Raw genomic sequence first — 24,510 nt, 5'->3', positions numbered from 1 at the left:
TGATGAAAACAAATATCCGATGTTATGCGATATTCGTTGTCCAATAACTGTGAATGGCCTATTCTCACGTCCAGTTTATTTTGTCAGTGCGATTATTATAAAAACACGCACTGTTGGCGCCACTTAGTGGTGAATGAGGATAATGCTTCTCCCTCTGGCCACAGAGAAATCCAGTTGCAAACCCAATCAGTTTCTGTCTGTCAGAACATTCAAGTATTTGAATAATCTATGAAGTCTTTAAGAAGTCTCTGCCTGCAACGGAGGTTGTTAAAGTCACCCTCAACACATTAGAAGTCAATGACAATGAAGAGGAGTCCAGATATGTCCAGGATCTTTGCCTCCTCAGTTGACTGAGACATCACTGAAAGGTCAACAGTGGGCCTGTCAATCAAATCTCAGTTCAATGGTAAAATTAGAATACATATGTACCAGAACATGGAAACAAGGTTAGCCTTTATTATTATATGACAGTCCCACATTACATATGTTTTATTACACAGTAATACCCAGTAGTTATAACTACCAACAGTCTCTAATACCGGCATGCATGGTGTGGCTCAGACATCCTCAACAGATATTACCCTTGGCAGGCCAAATGGCTCATTACAATTCGCCCCTCCTTCCTCTCCCCTCCTTCCTATCCTGTCTCTCTGGCCCTACTATACGCCACGCTTGATTTCAAGTTTTCTTAGGGTTTGCTGAATGTGCTGCAATGTGCGCTGCGTTGCAGTTGAACTGCGTGACAGAGTTAATAAGGGGGATGACATGGAGAGTGATCAGGGCTGCGTGCGGCATTTTCACTCAATCCCAAAAGGAAACTGTATGGGCTAGCGAGCGTTCTGCTGAATACAAAGTTATACATGGCCCCACATCAAGAGGAATTAAATCGATGCTGCGTCTCTGCGTCTCACGTGTCAAATGAACTGCAGCTGCGCAACGGCACACAAAAAGCAGATTAATTTGTGCTCTTAAACTCAGTGTACTGGAAAAGGGGTGAACATAGGGGAGAATCACTGAAATGGGGATTGGAAATTAGTTGCTTCCCAGAAGGATTCGGAGGAGCTGATTTGTTCCAGTGTGTGCACGCACGTGTATAACATGTCTTTTTTCACATCAAAGCGATATACTACACTTCCTATTAAAACAGAGAGAAGTGATGTGAGGGACTATTTAGATGTGTGTCCGGGTGACTGTTTCTGGGGTGGCTCCTAAACGACGTCGTGTGCGGGAGATACTGGAACATTCCTGTTATTAATGGAGGTCTTCTTTTAAGCAAAGAGAAAGAGGGGAGCGAGATAGTAAGGAGAGATACAATAGTTTCAGCATCAGGACAATGGTTGCATCCTCCTCCTTTGTTCCGTTATTCTGTCTTGGGAATTAGACAGACCTCTGCAACCAAGAGGAATAGAGTGATATCCCTTAAGTGTGACTATGAAGAAACAGGGCATCTGTATAAACAGTATGTACAGTGCTGTCTGAAGTCTGAATACTACTGGAAGATGGTGATTGAGCGGAATAAATAAAACGGGATTCATTTACCGCAAAATAAACATAGAAAGATTGTTACTGGGGCTGATGAACCAGTTATGGAACCCAGACGTGGGTATGATGCAGACTGTATGCTATTGAACACTACTTGTACTCTAGCCTAGATTCGCAGGCTTCTCCAAAGGAAGACCAAACTTTAGGACAACTGACTACGTGACACTACCTGTACTAAACGGAGCACGGAGGGAAATGAGAGTAATCATACATGGAACGAGGAATAACAACACTTCTCTCCCATTCAAATTCTTGTATTTATCGTCAAGAGTTCATGAAGTTAAAGTAGACAACTGGAAAGGAAGCCAAACGTAACATGCAACGAAATACGTCAAAGCTCTCTCACACCGCGGACAGGGTACAGGTCAGGGGTTAAACGTCCGAGGTCCGGGGTTAGCGGTACAGGCCCTCCAGCGTACCCTCCGGCGTACCCTCCTGAAGTCCAAAGAGGACTTCTTGAAGTCTTCGTCGGTGACCTTCATTCTGCGCTCTCTCAGGGCCATGAGTCCTTCCTCGGTGCAGATCGCCTGGAGGAGGGGGAGAAAGAGAGGAGAAAGGTCAACTCAGGTCAGCCTCAAAATATCAGGGCCTGTATTCACAAATAGTCTTGGGAGTAGGAGTACTGATCTAGCATCAGTTTTGTATTTTATGTCATAATGAATAAGAATATATGGACACGGAAGACCTGATCCTAGACTTAACTCTCTCAGATCCATGACTTCAAGGAAGGAGGGAGGCATTCTGAAAGTAGCCAAAAAAGCCCCAGCATTGCTGGGAAGTAGGAGAATCCTTTCAGCATTTACCTTAAAAGAACTGCCGCTAGAGGGCAGCACAGTCAAGTCAAATATACTAAATCTGGTTTAGCTCGAGGCAGTTTGAGAATCATGTTTTCCCTAGAGTGGCTGCAAACATTCCTAAAGCCACACACCGAAAGCAGTTGAAACCCATGGAGGCCAACTCTTTTTTGGCAGGCAAGGGGCAACAGTGCTAGATAGGGGGACTACCCCACCTTAGTAGTGGTAATGCAGTGTTTTTTAAAACACTTTTTTGGGTAACTGTATCGCCATGGCCTATGCTCTTATGAGTCTTCCCAATGACCATGCAGATAGACCAGGTACCCAGGTTGAGGACCACTGTGGTAGAGGAAACCCTGGACATCCATATCTTGATGTCAGCAACTGACAGGTCATCCTTGGCCAGGATCAGATCGTCCAGGGGGACGTCGTCGGCTACAGTCATCCTGCTGGCGTGGATGTTGAAGATCCTCCTCTTGGTCTTCTCATCAGGCAGAGGGAACTCTATCTTTCTGTCAGTACGACCTGGAAAAAAAACATAGGGAAGGGAGTGAGGGACATGGAATATCAAAGCGAGGGAATGGCCGTTCGGTTCTACTCATTCTGATTCTAGAACAGAATACTTATTGACATTGACTCAACACTGTGGGAAGAAAAGAAAGACGCCTTGCTCAAATGGCTTCAGTGAATGTTGTTTCCTTTGATCGGAGTCTTGTAAAGTGCTCTGAGAGCTCCATCCGTTGTTCGCTCAAGGTCAAGAGGTCAGTTCCACAGATGGAGCTCAGAAGGAGGAAATTAATCTGCATTCATTTTATAGGAGAATCTCGATCCTCAATATACACTTCAACTGAGGTCGTTTTATCCCTGTCTAAGAGTCCCGCTCTACCGGTCGATTTTAATATGATACACGATACAAAAATAGGCTCCAACTTTCAGATACTCATGAGAGAGAGAGCGTCTTACCAGGTCTGATGAATGCAGGGTCTAGGGTCTCTATCCTGTCGGGAGCCATGATCACCTTGACATCTCCTTTGGAGTCAAAACCGTCCAGCTGGTTGAGCAGCTCCAACATGGTCCTCTGGATCTCCCTCTCTCCTCCAGAGTCAGACTCATATCTACACATGGAGAGAAAAACAACGTTTAGTCACACCTAAAGGGAAGAGAAACAGTAGTTGGCACATTCCCAAATCAACAAGTCAGATCCAGTAATTGTCAATATCTAAGAGGATTTGGTTGGTATAAGCAAAATGGTTCAACTTTCTCGAAACCTATCAGAGGGCAAGGTGGAGCTATTAATCAACCTTGCTATGCCTATTCCTATCATTTAAAGCTGCAATATGTAACCCTTGGGGCGGCCTGACCAAATTCACATAGAAACGTGTGTTATAGATCTGTAATTTTCAGTGAAAGTAAGTCTATGAAGCGGTAGATCTGTTCTATGTGCGCTATTTTTATGCTTCCCAATCTTAAGTTTTTGTTTTTGCGTCTTTTAATTTCAGTTTTATACACCAGTTTTAAACAGCTGAAATTACAATATGTTTGGTTATGGGAAATATATTTAGATGGTATAATGACCATCTACACTATACTTGCTTGTTTTGTCACAAACTGAAATTAGGTGAACTACTAGAATTTTAGCAACCAGGAAATGGCAGAGTGATTTCTGCATAGTGCAGTCCAAATTCAGATTTTCCTGTTTCGTATCATATTGTACACAACAGCTGATAAAACACTTTAAAAGTGTAATTTCCTGATTGTATTTTCAACCAGCAACTATCTACACAAGGACCTTCTAATCAGCAGGTTTAAATGGGTGGAGTTTCAGTGACCAGGCAGTAAATTAGTTAATAGACCAATAAGAAAGAGTTCCAAACCTCTCTGCCAATAATAGCTTATTTTCAGTTTTCCCCTCCACACTCAGACCACTCCCAGACAGTCCTAGCAAAATTCTTGCTTGAGAAATAGCTATTTTTTTTTTGGGGGGGGGGGGGGGGGGGGGGGGGGGACTATTACAGTAAGGTACTTCATTGTTAAACAGAAATTAAAAATAACAACTTCTGCATTGGGCCTTTAAGTGGCATATTTTAAGAACGTGGTTGTAGTAAGTACAGTTTACTGCCGATGGCGTCTATCTCGTCGATAAAGACGATAGATGGTGCGTGTTCCTCGGCCCACCCTGAACAGCTCTCGGACCAGCTTGGGCCTGTCTCCCTGGTACTTCTGGATCAGCTCTGAGCCAACCACACGCAGAAATGTAGCTGATGTCTGGTTGGCCACCGCCTTGGCCAGCAGGATCTTACCTAACACACAGAGAGAGGCACAGGCACACAAACATATTAGCAGAGATGCACAAACAGGCACAGGTATGCACGCACACACAGACAGACAACCTTGCACGAACCGCACCCGTATTAAGTAATATGGTCCTCTTTAGCTCAGTTGGTAGAGCATGGGGCATACAAAACCAGGATAGTCGGTTCGACTCCCGGGACCACCCAAGCGTAAAATGTATGCATGACTGTAAGTCCGTTAAATGACATATATTATGATATACATGTATATTATAATATGATTTCAATGTATGTTTCCCTGTCCACACTGCTCGGCGCTAAGCATGTCTCAGGGATTATGTACATTGTTTTGATATTTGTTATTATGTATTTATGGTTTAGTTCATGTCCATCTAGCTCACCAGTGCCAGGTGCTCCGTAGAGGATGACTCCTTTAGAGGGCTTGATGCCCATCTCCTCATAGTACTCAGGGTGGGTGAGAGGCAGCTCCACGGACTCCTACAGAACAACAGCGTCACAGTCGGAAGCAGACTGAATTATTTCAGGAAAACAGTCCTAATGTTGGAAAGAAAACAGCCGTACGTTGTCCCCCAGAGTCACGTTTGTTTATTTTGCAAGCTATAGCACACAATATTTGACATAAAGTAGGTTTTTAAAAAAGGACCATAGAGTTCTGTATGCTTCCGTGTTTTCTTTTTTGCCAAGGAAAATCTGGAATCACGATACCGGTATCCTAACAAACAGGCTGTCCAGAGTGTCCAGAGAGTCTAGTATAGGCTAGGTACATAACGTGGTACTCATCTCATTTCGGATAAAATGCTTAAAATACTCACTAAGCAGTTACAAGGTATGACGTTTAGTGGAGTCCTCTTCTTGTACCTTGATCTCCTGGATCTGGCTGTCCTGTCCTCCTATGTCAGCGCAGGTCTCCTGAGGGGCCTTCTCCACCTTCCTCACCGTGACCAGGGGGATCAGTGTCATCCATCAGGACACCAATCACGGCATGGACCTAGAGGACAGACACGGATCAGAGAATAGGGACAGAGTCAGTCAACGTCACTCACTACTCAACCCAAACATAATAATAAATACTTTTCCCACCAAACTAATGAAATTTGCCTTGGACACATTGTTGTCATTTAGCAGACGCTCGTATCCACAGTTAGTGCTTAAAACCTATACCCTTTTCACACTATTGTGGCCACCGAACCAAACTATGCCGATTCAGATGTTTTTTTCCACATTGTCCTTTTCAGTACGTTTCAAGCAACTATGCTGGATGCATAACCACGCCAGCCCAGTACAGCTCGGTTTGACTCGGCTCAGTAGTGCAAAATGCCCTATAAAATATGTATTGTGTAGCTTGTGGTTGAGTAGTATAGAGCACATAAAGGTAACTGTCAAAATAAAAGGAAACACTTGAGTAAATGAAGGATACAAATATATTGAAAGCAGATGCTTCCACACAGGTGTGGTTCCTTAGTTAATTAAGAAATTAACATCCCATCATGCTGAGGGTCATGTATAAAAATGCCCAGTTGCCCATTATTTTGTCTACAATGGCTAGAAGAGATCTCAGTGACTTTGAAAGGGGGCCTCAAAGGAGCCTCGTGGGTTTAAAGGGTGTGTGTGTCTCAGTCACCAGATCTCAACCCAATTGAACACTTATGGGAGATTATGGAGTAGCGCCTGAGATAGTGTTTTCTACCACCATCAACAAAACACCAAATTATGTAATTTCTCGTGGAAGAATGGTGTAAGATCCCTCCGATAGAGTTCCAGACACTTGTAGAATCTATGCCAAGATGCATTGAAGCTGTTCTGGGTCGTGGCGGCCCAACGCCCTATTAAGACACTATGTTGGTGTTTCCTTTATTTTGGCAGTTACGTGTATATATTTCAGTACCTTGCGGTTGAGTAGTACGTAACAGCTATATGTCAGTACCTTGGGGTTGAGTAGTACATAGTTCTGAGCGATTAACCAACATTTCAGTTATTTTTTAAATATATATATTTTTAACTAATTGACCGAAGTCGGCTCAATTATTTGAATTCCATTTCGTTCCTTTTTTTTCTGGGAGCTTAATGCGCACAATGTGCAGTTTCTCTAGAGATAAATCAGATCAAGCCCGAACTGTGCGATGTAGTAAGGAGTTACCAACAGGCCAATATTCGACATAGTTTAGCGCAGAAAACTTGGTAAATGACAACAACCATAATGTATCGCACGCCTACTAGTCCGGCCTGTGTGTTTCTTTGAAGCCCGCTATGTTAGGTTAGTGTGGGACAGAGAAAGAAGACAAGAGGGATAGAGAGCAGTTGCTTCCCAAGGTATCTCTACTTGAAAATACATGCTCTAAGTGGTCGATAGTTAGCATTCAGCAGTCATAAAAAAAAGTATGCCTTATTTACTTTAAAGAACTACTAAAATAGTGATTTTGTCAGACATTATAGGCACCAGCACTATGAAGAATAGATGACTTGGAATGAAATAATACAGTCATCAAATAAAAACAAATGCAACATACACAGCAACTGATATATATATATATATATATATATATTTTTAAAGTAATGTGAATAAATGGTTAATGAGTGAAAAGCAGTAATGTCACTGCCATCATGGGACTTGTATTCATTGTTTTATTCTGTGTTGTTACAGCATCCAACCCACATAATGCATATAATGTAAAAAATGAATGAACCAACCTCAAAAAGCACTAATCGCTCAGCACTAGTAGGACAGAGCAGATATGTCAGTACCTTGTGGTTGAGTAGTACTGATCAGATAAAACACCTTCCTAATATTGACTTGCGCCCCCCCCCCCCCCCCTCCTCCTTGCCCTCAGAACAGCCTCAATTATTCGGTGGCATGAACTCTACAAGATGTCGAAAGCGTTCCACAGGGAAACTGGCCCACTTTGACTCCAATGCTTCCCACAGTTGTGCCAAGTTAGCTGGATGTCCTTTGGGTGGTGGACCATTAATGATACACATGGGAAACTGTTGAGCATGAAAAATCCAGCAGCGTTGCAGTTCTTCATACAAACCGGTGCGCCTGGCACTTACTACCATACCCCATTCAAAGGCACTTCAATCCTTTCTCTTGTCCATTCCCCCTCTGAATGGCACACATACACAATCCATGTCTCAATTGTCTCAAGGCTTAAAAATCATTCTATAACCTGCATCCTCCCCTTCATCTACACTGATTGAAGTGGATTTAACAAGTGACATCAATAAGGGACCCTAGCTTTCACCTGGATTCAGCTGGTCAGCTGAGCAAGTGTCCTTAATGTTCAGTACACTCAGCGTATGTTCATACCTTGTGGTTGAGTACTACAGAGCAGATATACACTGAGGAAAAATATCAACGCAACACGTACAATGTTGGTCCCATGTTTCATCAGCTGACATAAAAGATTGGCAACACGTTCCATTTGCAAAAAAACGTATTTCTCTCAAATGTCCCTGTTAGTGAGCATTTCTCCCTTGCTAATATAATCCATCCACCTGACAGGTGTGGCATGTCAAGAAGATGAATAAACAGCATGATCATTATACAGGTGCACCTTGTGCTGGGGACAATAAAAGGCCACTCTAAAATGTGCAGTTCTGTCACACAACAGAAGTTCTGAGGGAGCGTGTAATTGGCATACTGACCACCAGAGCTGTTGCCAGAGAATTGAGTGTTCTCTACCATTGCCTGCCTCCAACGTTGTTTTAGAGAATTTGGCAGTACGTCCAACCGGCCTCACAACCGCAGATCACATGTATGGCGTCGTGTGGGCGAGCGGTTTGCGATGTCAACGTTGTGAACAGAGTGTCCCATGGTGGCAGTGGGGTTATGGTATGGGCAGGCATAAGCCACGGACAACACAATTGCATTTTAGATACTGTGACGAGATCCTGAGGCCCATTGTCGTGCCATTCATGATTTCTTCAGACAGTATGAAATGTAACTCAGTAAAATCTTGGAAATTGCTGCATGCTTTGTTTATATTTTTGTTCAGTATATGTCAGTACCTTTTGTTTGTGTAGTACGAAGCAGAGATATGTCAGTACCTAGTAGTTGAGTAGTACGGAGCAGAAATATATATACATACACATACACACACGTAACTGCCAAAATAAAGGAAAAACCAACATAATGGCATATGCCATGGCATATGGCTTACATCATTTTCATGCTCATCAAACTATTCAGTGACCACTCGTGCCCTGTGGATGGGGGCATTGTCACCCATTGCCAGGGTAGCCCAAAAAAATGTCCTGCCCAGCATTTGTATACATGATCCTAAGCATGATGGGATGTTAATTGCTGAATTAACTCAGGAACCAAATATCTGTGGAAGCACTTGCTTTCAATACACTTTGCATCCCTCATTTACTCAAGCGTTTCCTTTATTTTGTCAGTTAGCTGTATCTCGATGGTCTACTCAGTACCGCCTGTTTCTCCTCCTGGGGTTTAAATGTAATATAGTATTATATATCTCCATGTTCAGTACTTCCTGTTTCTCTTCCAGGGGTTTCATCTACTCCTGGTTCCTGATAAACTCCTCCATCAGCAGGTAGTCTTTGATCATCTCCTGCTTCAGCAGCTTCAGCCTGCAGTGGGTGTGAGGGGTGACTGTAGAGGGATACAATACGTTATCAATATAGTTTTTCTTGACAAGCGAGTGAGTGAGAAATGACATAGCTAGAGAGTTAGGAATGATGCAGAGACAGATACTAGATATTGAGCCGATGGGTCCGTTTTAAAGAGAGATTCTTTGTCCTAAGTGAGGTGACATAACAGCGTTACCCAAAAGTAGCTTGCTAGCCGCATTAGGTCCCTTGCTTTTTTTCGCCCTCTTCCCAACTCTGGTGAGGATGGGAGGCTCATACTTCTTCTTCTCCTATAAACATATGATATGGTTAGTAGCAAGTAATTACAATTTAGCAAATTAACACCGGAGTGATAGATGTGCAGATGATGATGTGCAAGTAGAAATACTGGTGTGCAAAAGAGTAGAAAAGTAAATAAAAACAATATGGGGATGAGGTAGGTAGATTGGATGGGCTGTTTTCAGATGGGCTATGTACAGCTGCAGCGATCGGTTAGCTGCTCAGATAGCTGATGTTTAAAGTTAGTGAGGGAAATAGAAGTCTCCAGCTTCAGCGATTTTTGCAATTCGTTCCAGTCATTGGCAGCAGAGAATTGGAAGGAAAGGCGGCCAAAGCAGGTGTTGTCTTTGGGGATGACCAGTGAGATAAAGCTGCTGGAACACGTGCTACGGGTGGGTGTTGTTATTGTCACCAGTGAGCTGAGATAAACTGGAGCTTTACCTAGCAAAAACTTATAGATTGCCTGGAGCCAACGGGTCTGGCGATGAATATGTAGCGAGTGCCAGCCGACGAGAGCATACAGGTCGCAGTGATGGGTGGTGTATGGGGCTTGGCACTGTGATAGACTTCATCCAGTTTGCAGAGTAGAGTGTTGGAGGCTATTTTGTAGATGACATCACCGAAGTCGAGGATCGGTAGGATAGTCATTTTTACAAGGGTATGTTTGGCGGCGTGAGTGAAGGAGAATTTGTTGCGTAATAGGAAGCCGGTGCTAGATTTAAATTTCGATTGGAGATGTTTAATATGAGTCTGGAAGGAGAGTTTACAGTCTAGCTAGACACCTACGTATTTGTAGTTGTCCACATTTTCTAACTCGTGACTAGTGAGGCTAGTTGGGCAGGCGGGTGCGGGCAGCGAATGGTTGAAAAGCATGCATTTAGTTTTACTAGCGTTTAAGAGCAGTTGGAGGCCACGGAAGGAGTGTTGTATGGCATTGAAGCTTGTTTATAGGTTTGTTAACACAGTGTCCAAAGAAGGGCCAGAGGTATACAGAATGGTATCGTCTGCGTAGAAGTGGATCAGGGAATCACCTGCAGTAAGAGCGACATCGTTGATATATACAGAGAAAAGAGTTGGCCTGAGAATTGAACCCTGTGGCACCCCCATAGAGACTGCCAGAGGTCCGGACAACAGGCCCTCCGATTTGACACACTGAACTCTGTCTGAGAAGTAGATGGTGAACCAGGCGAGGCAGTCATTTGAGAAACCAAGGCTGTTGAGTCTGCAGATAAGAATGTGGTGATTGACAGAGTTGAAAGCCTTGGCCAGGTCGATGAAGATGGCTGCACAGTACTGTATTTTATTGATGGCGGTTATGATATCGTTTAGTGCCTTGAGTGTGGCTGAGGTGCACCCGTGACCAGCTCGGAAACCGGATTGCACAGCGGAGAAGGTACGGTGGGATTCGAAATGGTCAGTGATCTGTTTATTGACTTGGCTTTCGAAGACTTTAGAAAGGCAGGGCATGATGGATATAGGTCTGTAACAGTTTGGGTCTAGAGTGTCACCCCCTTTGAAGAGGGGGATGACCACGGCAGCTTTCCTATCTTTAGGGATCTCGGACGATACGAAAGAGAGGTTGAGCAGACTGGTAATAGGGGTTGCAACATTTTAGAAAGAGAGGGTCCAGATTGTCTAGCCCAGCTGATTTGTACGGGTCTTTCAGAATGTCTGCTATCTGGATGTTTGGTGAAGGAGAAGCTGGGGAGGCTTGGGAAGTTGCTGTGTGGGTGCGGAGCTGTTGGCCGGGGTTGGGGTAGCCAGGAGGAAAGCATAGGTAGCCGTAGAGAAATGCTTGTTGAAATTCTTGATTATCGTGGATTAATCAGTGGTGACAGTTACCTAGCCTCAGTGCACTTGGCAGCTGGGAGGAAGTGCACTTATTCTCCATGGACTTTACAGTGTCCCAAAACTTTTTGCCGTTAGAGCTACAGGATGCAAATTTCTGTTTGAAAAAGCTAGCCTTTGCTTTCCTGACTGACTGCGTGTATTGGTTCCTGACTTCCTTGAAAAGTTGAATATCGCAGGGACTATTCGATGCTAGTGCAGTCCGCCACAGGGTGTTTTTGTGCTGTAGTGAACCAAGGGCTATAACTGTTCTTAGTTCTAAATGTTTTGAAAGGGGCATGCTTATTTAAGATGGTGAGGAAATTACTTTTAAAGAACGACCAGGTATCCTCGACTGACGGGATAAGGTCAATAGCCTTCCAGGATACCCGGGCCAGGTCGATTAGAAAGGCCTGCTCGCAGAAGTGTTTTAGGGAGCTTTTGACAGTGATGAGGGGTGGTGGTTTGACCGCGGACCCACAGCAGATGCAGGCGATGAGGCAGTGTGTTCCTTAATAATTTGTGTGAGATTGAGGGCATATAGCTTAGATTGTAGGATTGCCGGGGTGTTAAGCATATCCCAGTTTAGGTCACCTAACAGAACAAACTCTGAAGATAGATGGGGGGCAATCAATTCAAATGTTGTGTCCAAGGCACAGCTGAGAGCTGAGGGGGTCTATAACAGCTGGCAACAGTTAGAGACTTAATTCTGGAGAGATTCATTTTTTAAATTAGAAGCTCGAACTGTTTGGGCATTGACCTGGAAAGAATTACAGAACTTTGCAGGCTATATATGCAGTAGATTGCAACTCCTCCCTCTTTGGCAGTTCTATCTTGACGGAAAATGTTGTAGTTGGGGATGGAAATCTCAGAATGTTTGGTGGCCTTCTTAAGCCAGGATTCAGACATGGCAAGGACATCAGGGTTGGCGGAATGTGCTAAAGCAGTGAGTAAAACTAACTTAGGGAGGAGGCTTCTGATGTTAACATGCATGAAACCAAGGCTTTTTCGGGTACAGAAGTCAACAAATGAGAGTTCCTGGGGACACACATGGCCTGGGTTAACCTCCTCATCACCCGAGGAACAGAGGAGGAGTAGGATGAGGGTACGGCTAAAGGCTATCAAAACTGGTCGTCTAGTGCGTTGGGGACAGAGAACAAAAGGAGCAGATTTCTGGGAGTGGTTGGATAGGTTCAGGGCATAATGTACAGACAGGGGTATGGTAGGGTGCAGGTACAGTGGAGGTAAACCCAGGCAGTGAGTGACGATAAGAGAGGTTGCATCTCTGGACGCAGTTATGTGTGGGAGGTGGGACAAAGGAGGCTCCGCAGTAAACTAAAACAATGATAACTATCCTAAACAACAGTATACAAGGCATATTAACATTTGAGAGAGACATAAAGCGAGGCATGAAGCAATCACAGGTGCTGATTGGGAGAGGTAGCTAAGACAATAACGGGTAAGACAACAACAGCGAATCAGCTAAGACAACAACAACAGGTAAAATGGCGATGAATGGGCAGAGAGGGTCAGTTAACTACCCACAGGGCCTGAGTTCGAGGCTGGGGCCGACAGATAAACAAAAAATATGGAGTACCGTGATCAATGAACAGTCCAGCAGGCATCAGCTATGTAGCCAAGTGATCATAGGGTCCAGTGAACAGCAATAGATGAAACAGGGAAGCCACTGGGTAGTCGTTGCTACGCTAGCAAGCGGGAGACACAGCATTCAAAGTTAGCAGACCGGGGCTAGTAGAAGCGTCTGCTCTGACGTCCGGCAAAGGCCGGTTGAGGGCACAACGGATGGAGTTACATCGGCAGACCAGTCCTGGTGAAACGGCGGGCTCCGTGTCGACAAAGGGTCCAGGCCAGTTGGTGAAAGAGGTATTGTAGCTGTAGTAATTTGTTTGCTGGCCGGGAGATGCGCCTGGCTGAGGGGTTTTAATGAGGGTTTTATACAGCCAATGTGTTTCGAAAATATAAAAACTACACCAAATCTTATTTTCTGTATAAAAAAAATCTGTCAGATCTCTAATATCAAGCTACACAAATTGGAAGCTAATGTTAAATCCTTGTACTACTTCATCAAAACATGAGCCATAAATACATTTGCTTGTTCACTTACGCATTTAATTTATTTTTTTTACAAAAAAAGATAAGGCCTCGTTGACCTACAAGTCTCCCCTCATAAGGTACATTTGTCACAGAAAAATAAAATATGAGCAATTCATTTGTCATACAATAGCATGACTCATACAACTAAATAGATGGTAATTTAGTGGATGGGCCATAATAGCATTGCTTTGGTAAAGCAAAATTACAAGGTTAGCTAGGAAACCAGCTTTACTTTGTTACATTGCAATTGCAATTATCGTCATTAGTATGAATATTACAGAGTAGGAACCTAAGTTTCCATCAGTGTTTCCCTGTGCCCTAATTACGGAGGGGCAAGTCAGAAAGTATAAAAGCGCCCCTTAGCAGTTGAGGGTTGGACAACGCAATGCATAGCAGATGGTGGTGGGCTTGGAAAGGAGTCTCATAGAGTTTGAATAGCTAAAAGGACCTGGGGATAGTGGATGACTAGGTTGAGTACCGGGTTGTTGTGTACAGGTTGAGTACTTGTCTCTTGAGGAGGCAAGAAAGAGATTTAAACTTGGAAAAGTGGAATATTCTCAGAGTTGGTAATTGGTTAAGGAAGAATGATTGGGAGATGAGGTGAGGTTGAAAAGACTGAGAGAGACAGGTGTAATCTATTGAAGCCAGTAATAACAAGGCAGAGGGTATGTCAAGGAAGATTTCATGTTTTCAATGTTTTCATTTTGGATAGAATAAATAGATATCCATTAGTTTGTAATGGCGCAGTGCTGTGCTGGGTGTTATTGTCCATTGCACTATGTCTCAAACATAACAGATAACAAGTTAGAGGCGGCAGTGCAATAGAAAACCCATTACAGCTGATGAACATAACAAGTCTGTAGCCATAACCACTCAGACAGAAGCATGATATTTAGACAGCTGAATGTGGCAAACAGAAACCCTGTCTCTAAAAGTCTTGCCTGCCTTTTCATAAGGCTGTCTCCCCTTATAGATCGGTTGCGGTTTCTTACACATAGTGGAAATTCAGTATTTTTCTCAGAAGGCTACTTCCCCTCTAGGTGTTTTCTCTGAAAAGCAGGCGAGCGGTGGGTCTTCTTGATCAAGATGACAGTATAGGGTGTTTGTAGTCGTGGTGATGAGCAGTTTGTTGGCTAGCTGTTATTCACTAGTGATATGAAGAATACCATAGGGTAGTATGAAACCACTCAGCTACAATTTCTTTGGGTAGCTTTCTGTATTCTGTAGTGTCACCATGGAAACTGCCTCAGTAACTAACCACCAGATTCCAGCAGTAGCTACAGTTGGTTGTGATCCAGATGTGGGTGAAGGAGACACGTGCACACCAACACACTCATGTACGCACGCACATAGACACTGCCTGATGAACCAGCATGCATCAGAGAAGAATGGGTGGCGGCAGGCAGAGTTCTCTTACAGTGGAACCTCGTTGCGGTATAGGTTGGTACTTCAGGTCAATTATTCTCCTGCGATGGACAGCTTGATTAAGTAGGGCAGACGTATTGTATTTCATTGTCCCTACAGTTATGAAACGGCAAACTTCCTGCACACTGAATGCCAATGCACTTCCTTTCCCTTCGCAGCTTGATTGGATGTGCGGGGTGTACGTGACATATTCTGAACTGATGTGGTCTGGCCAGGCTTTAGTCCATGGGGTCAATTATTCTCCTGGAATTGAGTTGGGTATTGTACATTTCTCTATTTGTTCAATTAAAACCAATGTATTTTTAGAGGAAGTCCTGATTTCTTGTGACTGTCTCTCTGGCCAGTCAATCAGTCTGACTTATATGTATACGTAGGTGTAGGCCTATCTGTCCACGCTGGTCTCTGCCAGGCGGTTGTTCATGATGCCCAGGGCGCCCACCCCTCCGGAGAAGCCATTGTGGCGGGAGCTGGAGCTTGACTGGCGAGGGTGACCATTAGCCATCTCTGACAGCTGCTTCTGCATGATGGCCAGGTTCACCTGATGAATGGAGAGAAACTAATTCATGACCAAATAAATGTAGAACAAGCGCTGGGTACAGCAATATAGCAGTAAAAATAAATCTAATGATACAGCATCAACGTTTCCTGGAACGACCACACAGGCAGGAACCACGATTTGTTTGCACTTCACTTATGCAATTAACTGGCCGAATATAAAGGATCAGGGTACCAAACACTGCAGGATCTGGATCCGATAGGCATATGTGAACACGCCTCAAGTATTTCACATCTGCACAAAGTCTGATCTGGGAACAGCCGTAAACTGTAAGTAGTGGACACATACATGTTCATGTCTTCTCCTCACCTTATTGGCAGCCAAGAAGTCTTTCATGGAGATCATCTCTCCAGACATCCTCCGTCCGTCCGCCTCGCTGTCGTTCACCGCGTCCGTCTCGATGGACAGGTCCCGCCTGGCCCTTAGGTGTCCGGGCACTACCACGTTCCTGCGGGGGTGTCTGGGGTGCGGTTGGTGGCGCCCCCTCCCTGGGCAGCGACATGGCACCTCCAGCCTTCTCAGCAGCCAGTTCAGCACCTCAAAGTCCCAACAGAAATGATCAATGGCGATGCTATAATAAAAGTCTTAGAGACTAAGCTTACATGACATTTTTCTGAATACAATTTTTTTTTTTACGATTCCAAAATGAATGGCTACAATAATAACTTTGATTCACAAGTGCTTTTCAAAACACCCAAAGTCACTACTTTACTTAATAAAATGAGCAAGATGAATACAGTAACAATAACAACAATCCCACCGGGTTGATGATGATGCAGGCCATTATCAGGTCATTATTGTCAAAGAGTTTTTTTTCCTCAATGACTTACCCGGTTAAACCAAAGGCAATAAGAGCTGAAGTATTATGAGCATATACCTGTTTGATGACGATGGAGATGACGTTGAACAGGGAGTAGATACAGCAAACTCCTGTCAGAATAAACAGGAAGTTACCCACCCGGTACGCTGTCTGGCTCTCATTCCCCTCGTCGTACGCAAACATCTGGCTGCTCACCATGTCCCCAAACCCAATGGTGCTGAACGCTACGAAGCAGTAGTACAGAGAATCCAGGTAGCCCCAGCCTTCTACAGCAGAGTACATGGCCGAGGCACAGCAGGATACCAAGATGGCGGCGGCGCCCAGGATCAACATCACACAGTACACCGAGGGCTTCCACCCAGCCAGCCCCTCTCCCCTGCCGCCTCTTCCGCTGCCCTCGGAGAGGCGTCGGCGGCCATTTTGCGGAAGCACGGCCTTGCGAAGGTGGCGACGCTCGTGGCAGGACTTGAGGACGAAGGCGATGACGGTGATGACGCGCTCTAGGAAGAGGTTGAAGAACAAGATGGTCGAGGCACAGCCGATCAGGCCGTAGAAGATGAGGAAGATCTTACCACTGATGGTCGCTGGCGTCGTCATTCCAAACCCTGGGGAACATGAAGATGGAGGGATATGTTATTATAAAGAAAACAGTACAGGTCAAAACTAATAATTATGTTTTTGCTTGAATTTATTACTAATTACACCATGATTGGACAGATAGTAGAATCATTACCATTAGAAAACAACAGTGTGACAATTCAATACTGAATCACACTGAACAATGCAGTATGATTTTTTGTTTTATTTCAAATCCTGTTTATTCACAATCCTAAATCAGTCAGCCTGAGAATAATGTACACTGTCAGCTTTCCCAGACAGGTGGAAAAGCACATAAGTTGAAGCAACGCTCACACAAGACAGGCCCCAAATAGAAGTGTCAAGCACGCACACAAACACACAAACACGACAGCCTTGCTCTGGCTTTTGGATTGTGTGCGCGTTTTAGCATCTCTACAGTAAGTAAGCTCAGTTTGGTCAATGCTAACGGTTAATTGGTTGTTAACAAGCGCACCCTCCCTCCCTCTGCCCTGAGTGGAGTGAAGCACCATTCAGTCACATGCACAATGCCTCCTCAGCCACTCACTCACTCCCCTACAGGGTTGCTAATGGTGACAAGAATAATATTATTCTTGATTCTTCGCCTTCTCTCTTTCTAGACATCCCCTCATCGCTCTCCCTTCATAATTCTCTCTAATTGACTTCTCTCTCACACACTTAACCCTCCCTTTTTACTTCTCTTCCTCTATACCTTTCTTACTTCCCTCTCTCCTCCTCCCTCTTTACCATCCTTTATCACGTCTTTTCTCATTCTCGCCCCACCCCATTATACTACACTAGGAATGCCTACTTTCAGACCAATGGAGGCCCCACAGAATCTCACTCACACACACACACACACACACACACACACACACACACACACACACACACACACACACACACACACACACACACACACACAGCTCTTATCTGATGGACAGTGTGAGCCCAGCTGTGATGAATCTCATGATGAGTCCATCCATTCCAGCCCTTGACTACATGCTCTCTCTGTTCCATGATGACCATGTTCCATTTCACACTGCATTTAACAATGAGCAGTCAGAGGTGAAACGGGATCTCTCCATTTACTTCCATTCACTGGCTGCCCCCCCCCCCCCCCCACCAAAGAAAAAAAGTAGGGCTTCCTTTTGTCCCCTTATCTAAGTACAAGAAGTATGTATTTAGTATATCTGTACTGAATACAAATGCATTAGCTAAGTTCCTCCAAATCCATTTATTTTCTTTCTTGACATGTAATAAAGTAATCTAGAGGCATTAAGGCTTTTAGCTGTGTGGCTTAGCTACAAAAGATCAGAGATAAGATTGGCTTGTGAGCCATAAACATCCCCTCTTCACCAGGCTTTTGTTTGCCAACACAGTCTCATATCATTCAGACACAGAGGGAGAGACAGAGAGTTGCTGGAGTTTCCTAGTAATTGGCACTCCAGGCGGCACTAATTTAACAGGGTTTCATATTGAAACCAATTACATGACACACAATAAGACTAATTAAAACTTGATAGGCATGCATATTGAAGCATCCTTTAGTTGGCTGTGATTGTTCTAGTTGTGGAATTATTGAAAATAAATCCTATAGCCTAATTTCCTTTTAAAATTACACCTAAAAACGACAAGTTTTGGAGTGCCAAAAAATATGAACAGCAATTTTGTCCCAAGTAAGTTAAATATAAAATATATTATCTACTGCTTTCAGCTTTGATTCATGGTGTTGGATATGATGTGTCATATGTGATAATGAGAGAATCTATAAACTACATAAAATATCACCTATGGTCGAGACCACAGTCCCCACGAAGTAGAACGCGCCGGTAAAATCCCACCGAGGTCTGATAGTGTCCACGCGAATCCCGGCCAAGTTCGCCTCCTCGTAGTTCCTCAAGAAGTTGTCCAGCTCCTTCTTGCTCAGATTATTCTTTTGGCTAAACTGTTCAAAACGCTGCGTCCAGCGGTCCTTCGCCTCTGCTTCCATCGGCTGTTCCAGTGCTGAAAAGACAGCGGCACCGCAGAGGAGGTAGAGGATTATAAACACCGCTAACATTAGGAACCTGGCGTTATCCTCGTTGAAGGGACCGAAGCCACAACAGCAGCCGCTCCGGCAGGCCATAATGTAGGCTTGTCACTGTTCAACAGGTGCTGGGAACTCGCCGCATCGTTTTATTATGTAACAAATGACACATTCCTCATTATCCATCGTAATGTTTATCGTGTAAAATAACAAACAGGTTCAGGATAGAAACTCTGGTGAAATAGAGTCGGAGGCTGCGGGGATAGAGAGCAGAGATAGCCAGAGAGAAAATGAGGAGAGTTTTCCTCGGAGATTCAACAGCTGGTCACCTGTCATTGTGAAAATTCATCGAAGAACAAACACAACCGTAACCATCAACAGTTGTCAAGGCTCTTTGGCCATCAAGTCCAAATGTCCGTTATTATTATCCGTTACAATAGACATATGGCGTTATCCTTCACCTTTCCGCGCTTGTCCAAAATAAATAAACCCATGTTCACCTGTCTGTTAGAGTTAAAATTGTGTTAACCAAAAAGGCGCACAGTTGAAAAGTGGATTTGAGCGGGTGTGCAAACGAAAAAATAAAACCCACAAACCTTTGACTGGGGCTGGATAGCGAAATAGTTTACGACGCTGTGTTCAATGCGCAACCTCCCTTCGTCTCAAAATACGCCCCTCACAGAGCGCGTTAAGAAGAAGGTGCTTTCGAATAGCTCACATTGAATAGAATTGGTCTTCAAATGGTGTACTCTGTATAAACCCAAGGCTGTTATAGTCAACTGCAATATGTTTTTGTCTGTCTGCAACAGTGCGCGTCTAACTGACCTCCACATCAAGGGACGCCGAGGGCATCGACTGGGCTACACACTCTGAACACGCCTCAGTCACAAACTCACCCACACACACCTACTCCTCTGTTCTGGTCGAGACCAAGTGGAACAGGATTGAAGCAGGGGAAATATTACGAGTTATATCCTTTAGGCCTATGCATGAAAGCAAAATGTAATCAACATCAAGCTATAGACTTCAGCTTTAACTTCAACTAAACAAACATGAGCAACTGTGAATTTACAAAGTGATAAAGTCAAGAAAGATTACATATGTATTACAAACACATTCCTGAGTAATTACTTTAGATACAACAACCAAATGGAAACATTCTTAGACTATCAAGTGAATCAAGATACTGTATGGTCACCATGTGACTTGATCAGCCTGCATCAATGCTAAGCATGATTCCAACATTTGGGCAGTCTCCTGCTGTGCTGCCCATTAAATAATGGGGCTGATGTCTTCTGCCATGAATCAATATGATGTGACCTTTCAGATCCAGGTCTGAACATTCATGTCTTTGCACAGGGACATCAAGGGACAAGCTTAGCAAATGTCACTACCATGGAACAAGCTGTACAAATTCAATATGCACATCAGATGGAGATGGACAACAAAAGGATATTTTTAAAATCTCTGTAAAAGTAAATACTGTTTTGAATGTTTAGTGAAGTTAATCCTAACATTGCTGGTGTATCTGTTGTAGCTATGGCTCACAATTTGAGGGGCAGAGAATTTCAGCACATTGGACAGTTAATAGTTATGGACAGCGGGGCCACTGACCTCAGACTGTGTTTCAGTCCTGGAGGTAAAATTGACTGGCATATTTGCAGCATTCTCATCATGTTAAGATAATACTCAGATGGGTGCTTACATTTGTCCTATTTCACACATGTACAAGTGCATTAGAAATGAGTTATTTGGATATCCCAATCCACCTGAGACAGCCTCGGAGAGTGGGGTGACAGCCAGGGATCGACCATTATTGACAGCGACCCTGGAGCAATTAGGGTTAAGTACCTCGCTCAAGGGCACATCAACAGATTTTTCGCCTAGTCGGCTCTGGGATTTTAACCAGCAACCTTTCGGTTACTGGCCTCCTAACCGCTAGGCTACCTGCCACCCTTGTTCTGCAGTTACAGAAGAAAAGCTTATTTTGTTGTTTAGTTAACCCTAACACTTCTACAATAATTGGAACAGTGCATTTCAGCTCATACTTTTGGTCAGTACCCCAACATTACTGGTGTAACTTTGGTAAACAATTTGAGGGTAGAACATTTCCGCACCACGGACAGCTTAATAGATAGACACTACTTGTGGCCAGACTCGGCTAACCTAACGTAGCAAGCGTTCCACCCAAGATGGCGTAGCAGTGCAGACGTGGTTTGTCGTTCTCCCCTGTACATTTTCTATTTTTTGTATTTTTTTGCATACATTTCAATTTATCTTCAATCTCTTTTCCATTTTAAAATTAATGGAATGTCCATCCCCAACTACAACATTTTCCGTCAAGACAGAACTGCCAAAGGGGGAGGACTTTCAATCTACTGCAGAGATAGCCTGCAAAGTTCTGTCATACTTTCCAGGTCTATGCCCAAAGAGTTCAAGCTTCTAATTTCCAAAATTAATCTCTCCAGAAACAAGTCTCTAACTGTTGCCATCTATTATAGAGCCCCCTCCGCTCCCAGCTGTGCCCTGGACACCATATGTGAATTGATTGCCCCTCAACTATCTTCAGAGTTCGTTCTGTTAGGTGACCTAAACTGGGGTATGCTTAACACCCCGGATGTCCTGCAATCTAAGATATTTTCCCTCAATCTCACACAAATTATCAAGGAACCCACCAGGTACAACCCTAAATCCATAAACATGGGCACCCTCATAGATATTATACTGACCAACTTGCCCTCCAAATACACCTCTGCTGTTTTCGCTCTTGCTGCGGGTGATTCCCTGATCCACCTCTATGCAGACGACATCATTCTGTATGCATCTGGCCATTCTTTGGACACTGTGTAAGCAAACCTCCAAACAAGCTTCAATGCCATACAACACTCCTTCCGTGGCCTCCAACTGCTCTTAAACACTAGTAAAACTGAATGCATGCTTTTCAACCGTTCGATAGCCCGCACTCGCCCGCCTGACTAGCATCACTACTTTGGACGGTTCTGACTTAGAATATGTGGACAACTACAAATACTTAGATGTCTGGCTAGACTGTAAACTCTCCTTCCAGACTCATATTACGCATCTCCAATCCAAAATTAGTCTTTCTATTTCGCAACAAAGCATCTTTCACTCACGCCGTTTTACCGTCGTAAAACTGACTATCCTACCGATCCTGGACTTCGGAGATGTCTTTTACAAAATACACTTAAAATACACTCCAACACTCTACTCAGCAAACTGGATGCAGTCTATCACAGTGCCATCTGTTTTGTCACCAATGCCCCATATACCACCCACCACTACGACCTGTATGCTCTAGTTGGCTGGCCCTCGCTACATATTCGTCGCCAGACCCACTGGTTCCGGTCGTCTATAAGTCTTTGCTAGGTAAAGCTCTGCCTTATCTCAGCCCACTGGTCATGATAACAAAACGTACCCGTATCACGCAAAGCCAAAGCCACGCAAAGCCAACACCTCCTTTGGCAGCATTTCCTTCCAGATCTCTGCTGACAATGACTGGAACGAATTGCAAAAATCGTTGAAGCTGGAGACTTATATTTCCCTCACTAACTTTAAACATCAGCTATCCGAGCAGCTAACCGATCGCTCAAGCTGTACATAGCCCATGTGTAAATAGTCCATCCAATCTACCTACCGCATCCCCATATTGTTTTTATTTACTTTTCTGCTCTTTTGCACATCAGTATTTCTACTTGTACATCATCACCTGCACATCTATCACTCCAGTGTTAATTTGCTAAATTGTAATTACTTGCTACTATGGCTTATTTATTTCCTTACCTCCTCACGCCATTTGCACACACTGTATATAGACTTTATTTTTTCTATTGTGTTATTGACTGTAGGCTTGTTTATTCCATGTGTAACTCTGTGTTGTTGTTTGTGTCGCACTGCTTTGCTTTATCTTGACCACGTCGCAGTTGTAAATAAGAACTTGTTCTCAACTGGTTAAAGAAAGGTGAAAAATACAACAACCAAAAAAATGCCTGAAACTAGATCCCTTACATACTGGTCTTGACCAGAATTTAAAAAAGAACTGTCAGGGAGGTTTTTTTCTGCACTATTCAACCAATCCGGTAAATGTGGAGGAAGAGTTAAGATGGAGTGTCGCCTTGTTTAACGTCCAAAAGAGGAAGGCGCATTACAGGCTCTCTTTTGTCATGCCCCTTTTACTGAGGAGTGGCTTCAGTCTGGTCAGTCTACCATAAAGGCCTGATTGGTGGAATGCTGCAGAGATGGATGACCTTCTCCACAGAGGAACTCTGGATCTCTGTCAGAGTGACCATCGGGTTCTTGGTCACCTCCCTGACAAAGGCTCTTCTCCCCCGATTTTTCAGTTTTGCCAGACAGCCAGCTCTAGGAAGAGTCTTGGTGGTTCCAAACTTCCTCCATTTAAGAATGATGGAGGCCACTGTGTTCTTGGTACTCTGCCCCAGATCTGTGCCTTGACACAATCCTGTCCCAGAGTTCTACGAACAATTCCTTCGACCTCACGGTATAACGATACAGGGCGAGACCCAGATGCAGACACGGGAGGTAGATGGTTCGAGTCTCTGATATTTATTATAAAACAAGGGGCAGGCAAGAGACAGGTCGTGGACAGGCAAAAGATCATAAACCAGGTCAGAGTCCAGGAGGTGCAGAGTGGCAGGCAGGCTCGAGGTCAGGGCAGGCTGAATGGTCAGGCAGGCGGGCTCAGTGTCAGGGCAAGCAGAACAGGTCAGAACCAGGAGGACTAGAAAACAGAGACTTGGAAAAAGCAGGAGCACGGAAAAACATGCTGGTTGACTTGACAAGAAAAGATGAACTGGCAACAGACAAACAGAGAACACAGGAATAAATACCCTGGGAATAATGGAGAAAATGGGTGGCACCTGGAGGTAGGTGGAGACAATCACTAAGACAGGTGAAACAGATCACGGTGTGACACATGGCATGGTTTCTGCTCTGACATGCACTGTAAACTGTGGGACCTTTTAAAGATGGGTATGTGTCTTTCCAAATCATGTCCAATCGATTGAATTTACCACAGGCTGACTCCAATCAAGTTGTAGAAACATCTCAAGGATGATCAATGGAAACAGGATGCACCTGATCTCAATTTCGAGTCTCATAGCAAAGGGTCTGAATACTGTAAATAAGGTATTTCTGTTTTTTATTTTATTATGAGGTATTGTGTGTAGATTGATGAGATTTTTTTTTATTTAATCAATTTTACAATAAGGCTGCAACATAACAAAATGTGGAAAAAGGGAAGGGGTCTGAATACTTTATGAATGCACTGTGTGTTGTGCAGTGTTTCTCCACCATAGCCCAGCATGTGTTAATGAAAGAACTACCGTGCCTTTGTCACCATTATACTGAGTGTTGCTCAATTTGGTTCAGACAAGTATCAAGCTTTGACGACATCACTGTGGGAAATGTGTTTGCGGTAGATTAAAGAGGACTAGAAAAACATGGTTAATAAGGGGAGTGTGTGTGTGGGTGCTTGTATACATGCATATTTGTGTATGCATTTGCGTGTACAGGGGGGGGTCATGCACCCCAAAAGGGGTGGGGGGGTGGGGTGGGCATTTCTAACCAAAAGGAGAGAGACTGTATCCTTC

At 44.0% G+C, this 24,510-nt stretch overlaps 1 protein-coding gene and 1 pseudogene across 2 annotated transcripts; both read right to left on the bottom strand.

The window, feature by feature from the left end:
* Positions 1 to 436: 436 nt before the first annotated feature.
* LOC110529766 (26S proteasome regulatory subunit 4-like) lies at positions 437 to 5,608 on the bottom strand (annotated as a pseudogene). Its single transcript, XR_016482755.1, has 6 exons — positions 5,507 to 5,608; positions 5,029 to 5,125; positions 4,446 to 4,636; positions 3,300 to 3,451; positions 2,661 to 2,861; positions 437 to 2,069 (listed from the first exon to the last, which is right to left on the bottom strand). The product of XR_016482755.1 is annotated as a 26S proteasome regulatory subunit 4-like (transcript).
* Positions 5,609 to 13,449: 7,841 nt separating this feature from the next.
* On the bottom strand, positions 13,450 to 19,791 carry LOC110529765 (potassium channel, subfamily K, member 13). Its single transcript, XM_021612277.3, has 4 exons — positions 18,646 to 19,791; positions 16,315 to 16,862; positions 15,747 to 15,974; positions 13,450 to 15,419 (listed from the first exon to the last, which is right to left on the bottom strand). The coding sequence occupies exons 1-4, from the start codon at positions 18,980 to 18,982 to the stop codon at positions 15,264 to 15,266; spliced, it is 1,269 nt and encodes a 422-aa protein (XP_021467952.2). The 5' UTR covers positions 18,983 to 19,791; the 3' UTR covers positions 13,450 to 15,263.
* Positions 19,792 to 24,510: the final 4,719 nt, after the last annotated feature.

This window comes from Oncorhynchus mykiss, chromosome 8 (assembly GCF_057628025.1).
Source record: "Oncorhynchus mykiss isolate SJ-2025 chromosome 8, ASM5762802v1, whole genome shotgun sequence".
Taxonomy (NCBI): Eukaryota; Metazoa; Chordata; class Actinopteri; order Salmoniformes; family Salmonidae; genus Oncorhynchus; species Oncorhynchus mykiss.
This window is presented reverse-complemented; position numbering and strand designations above follow the sequence as displayed.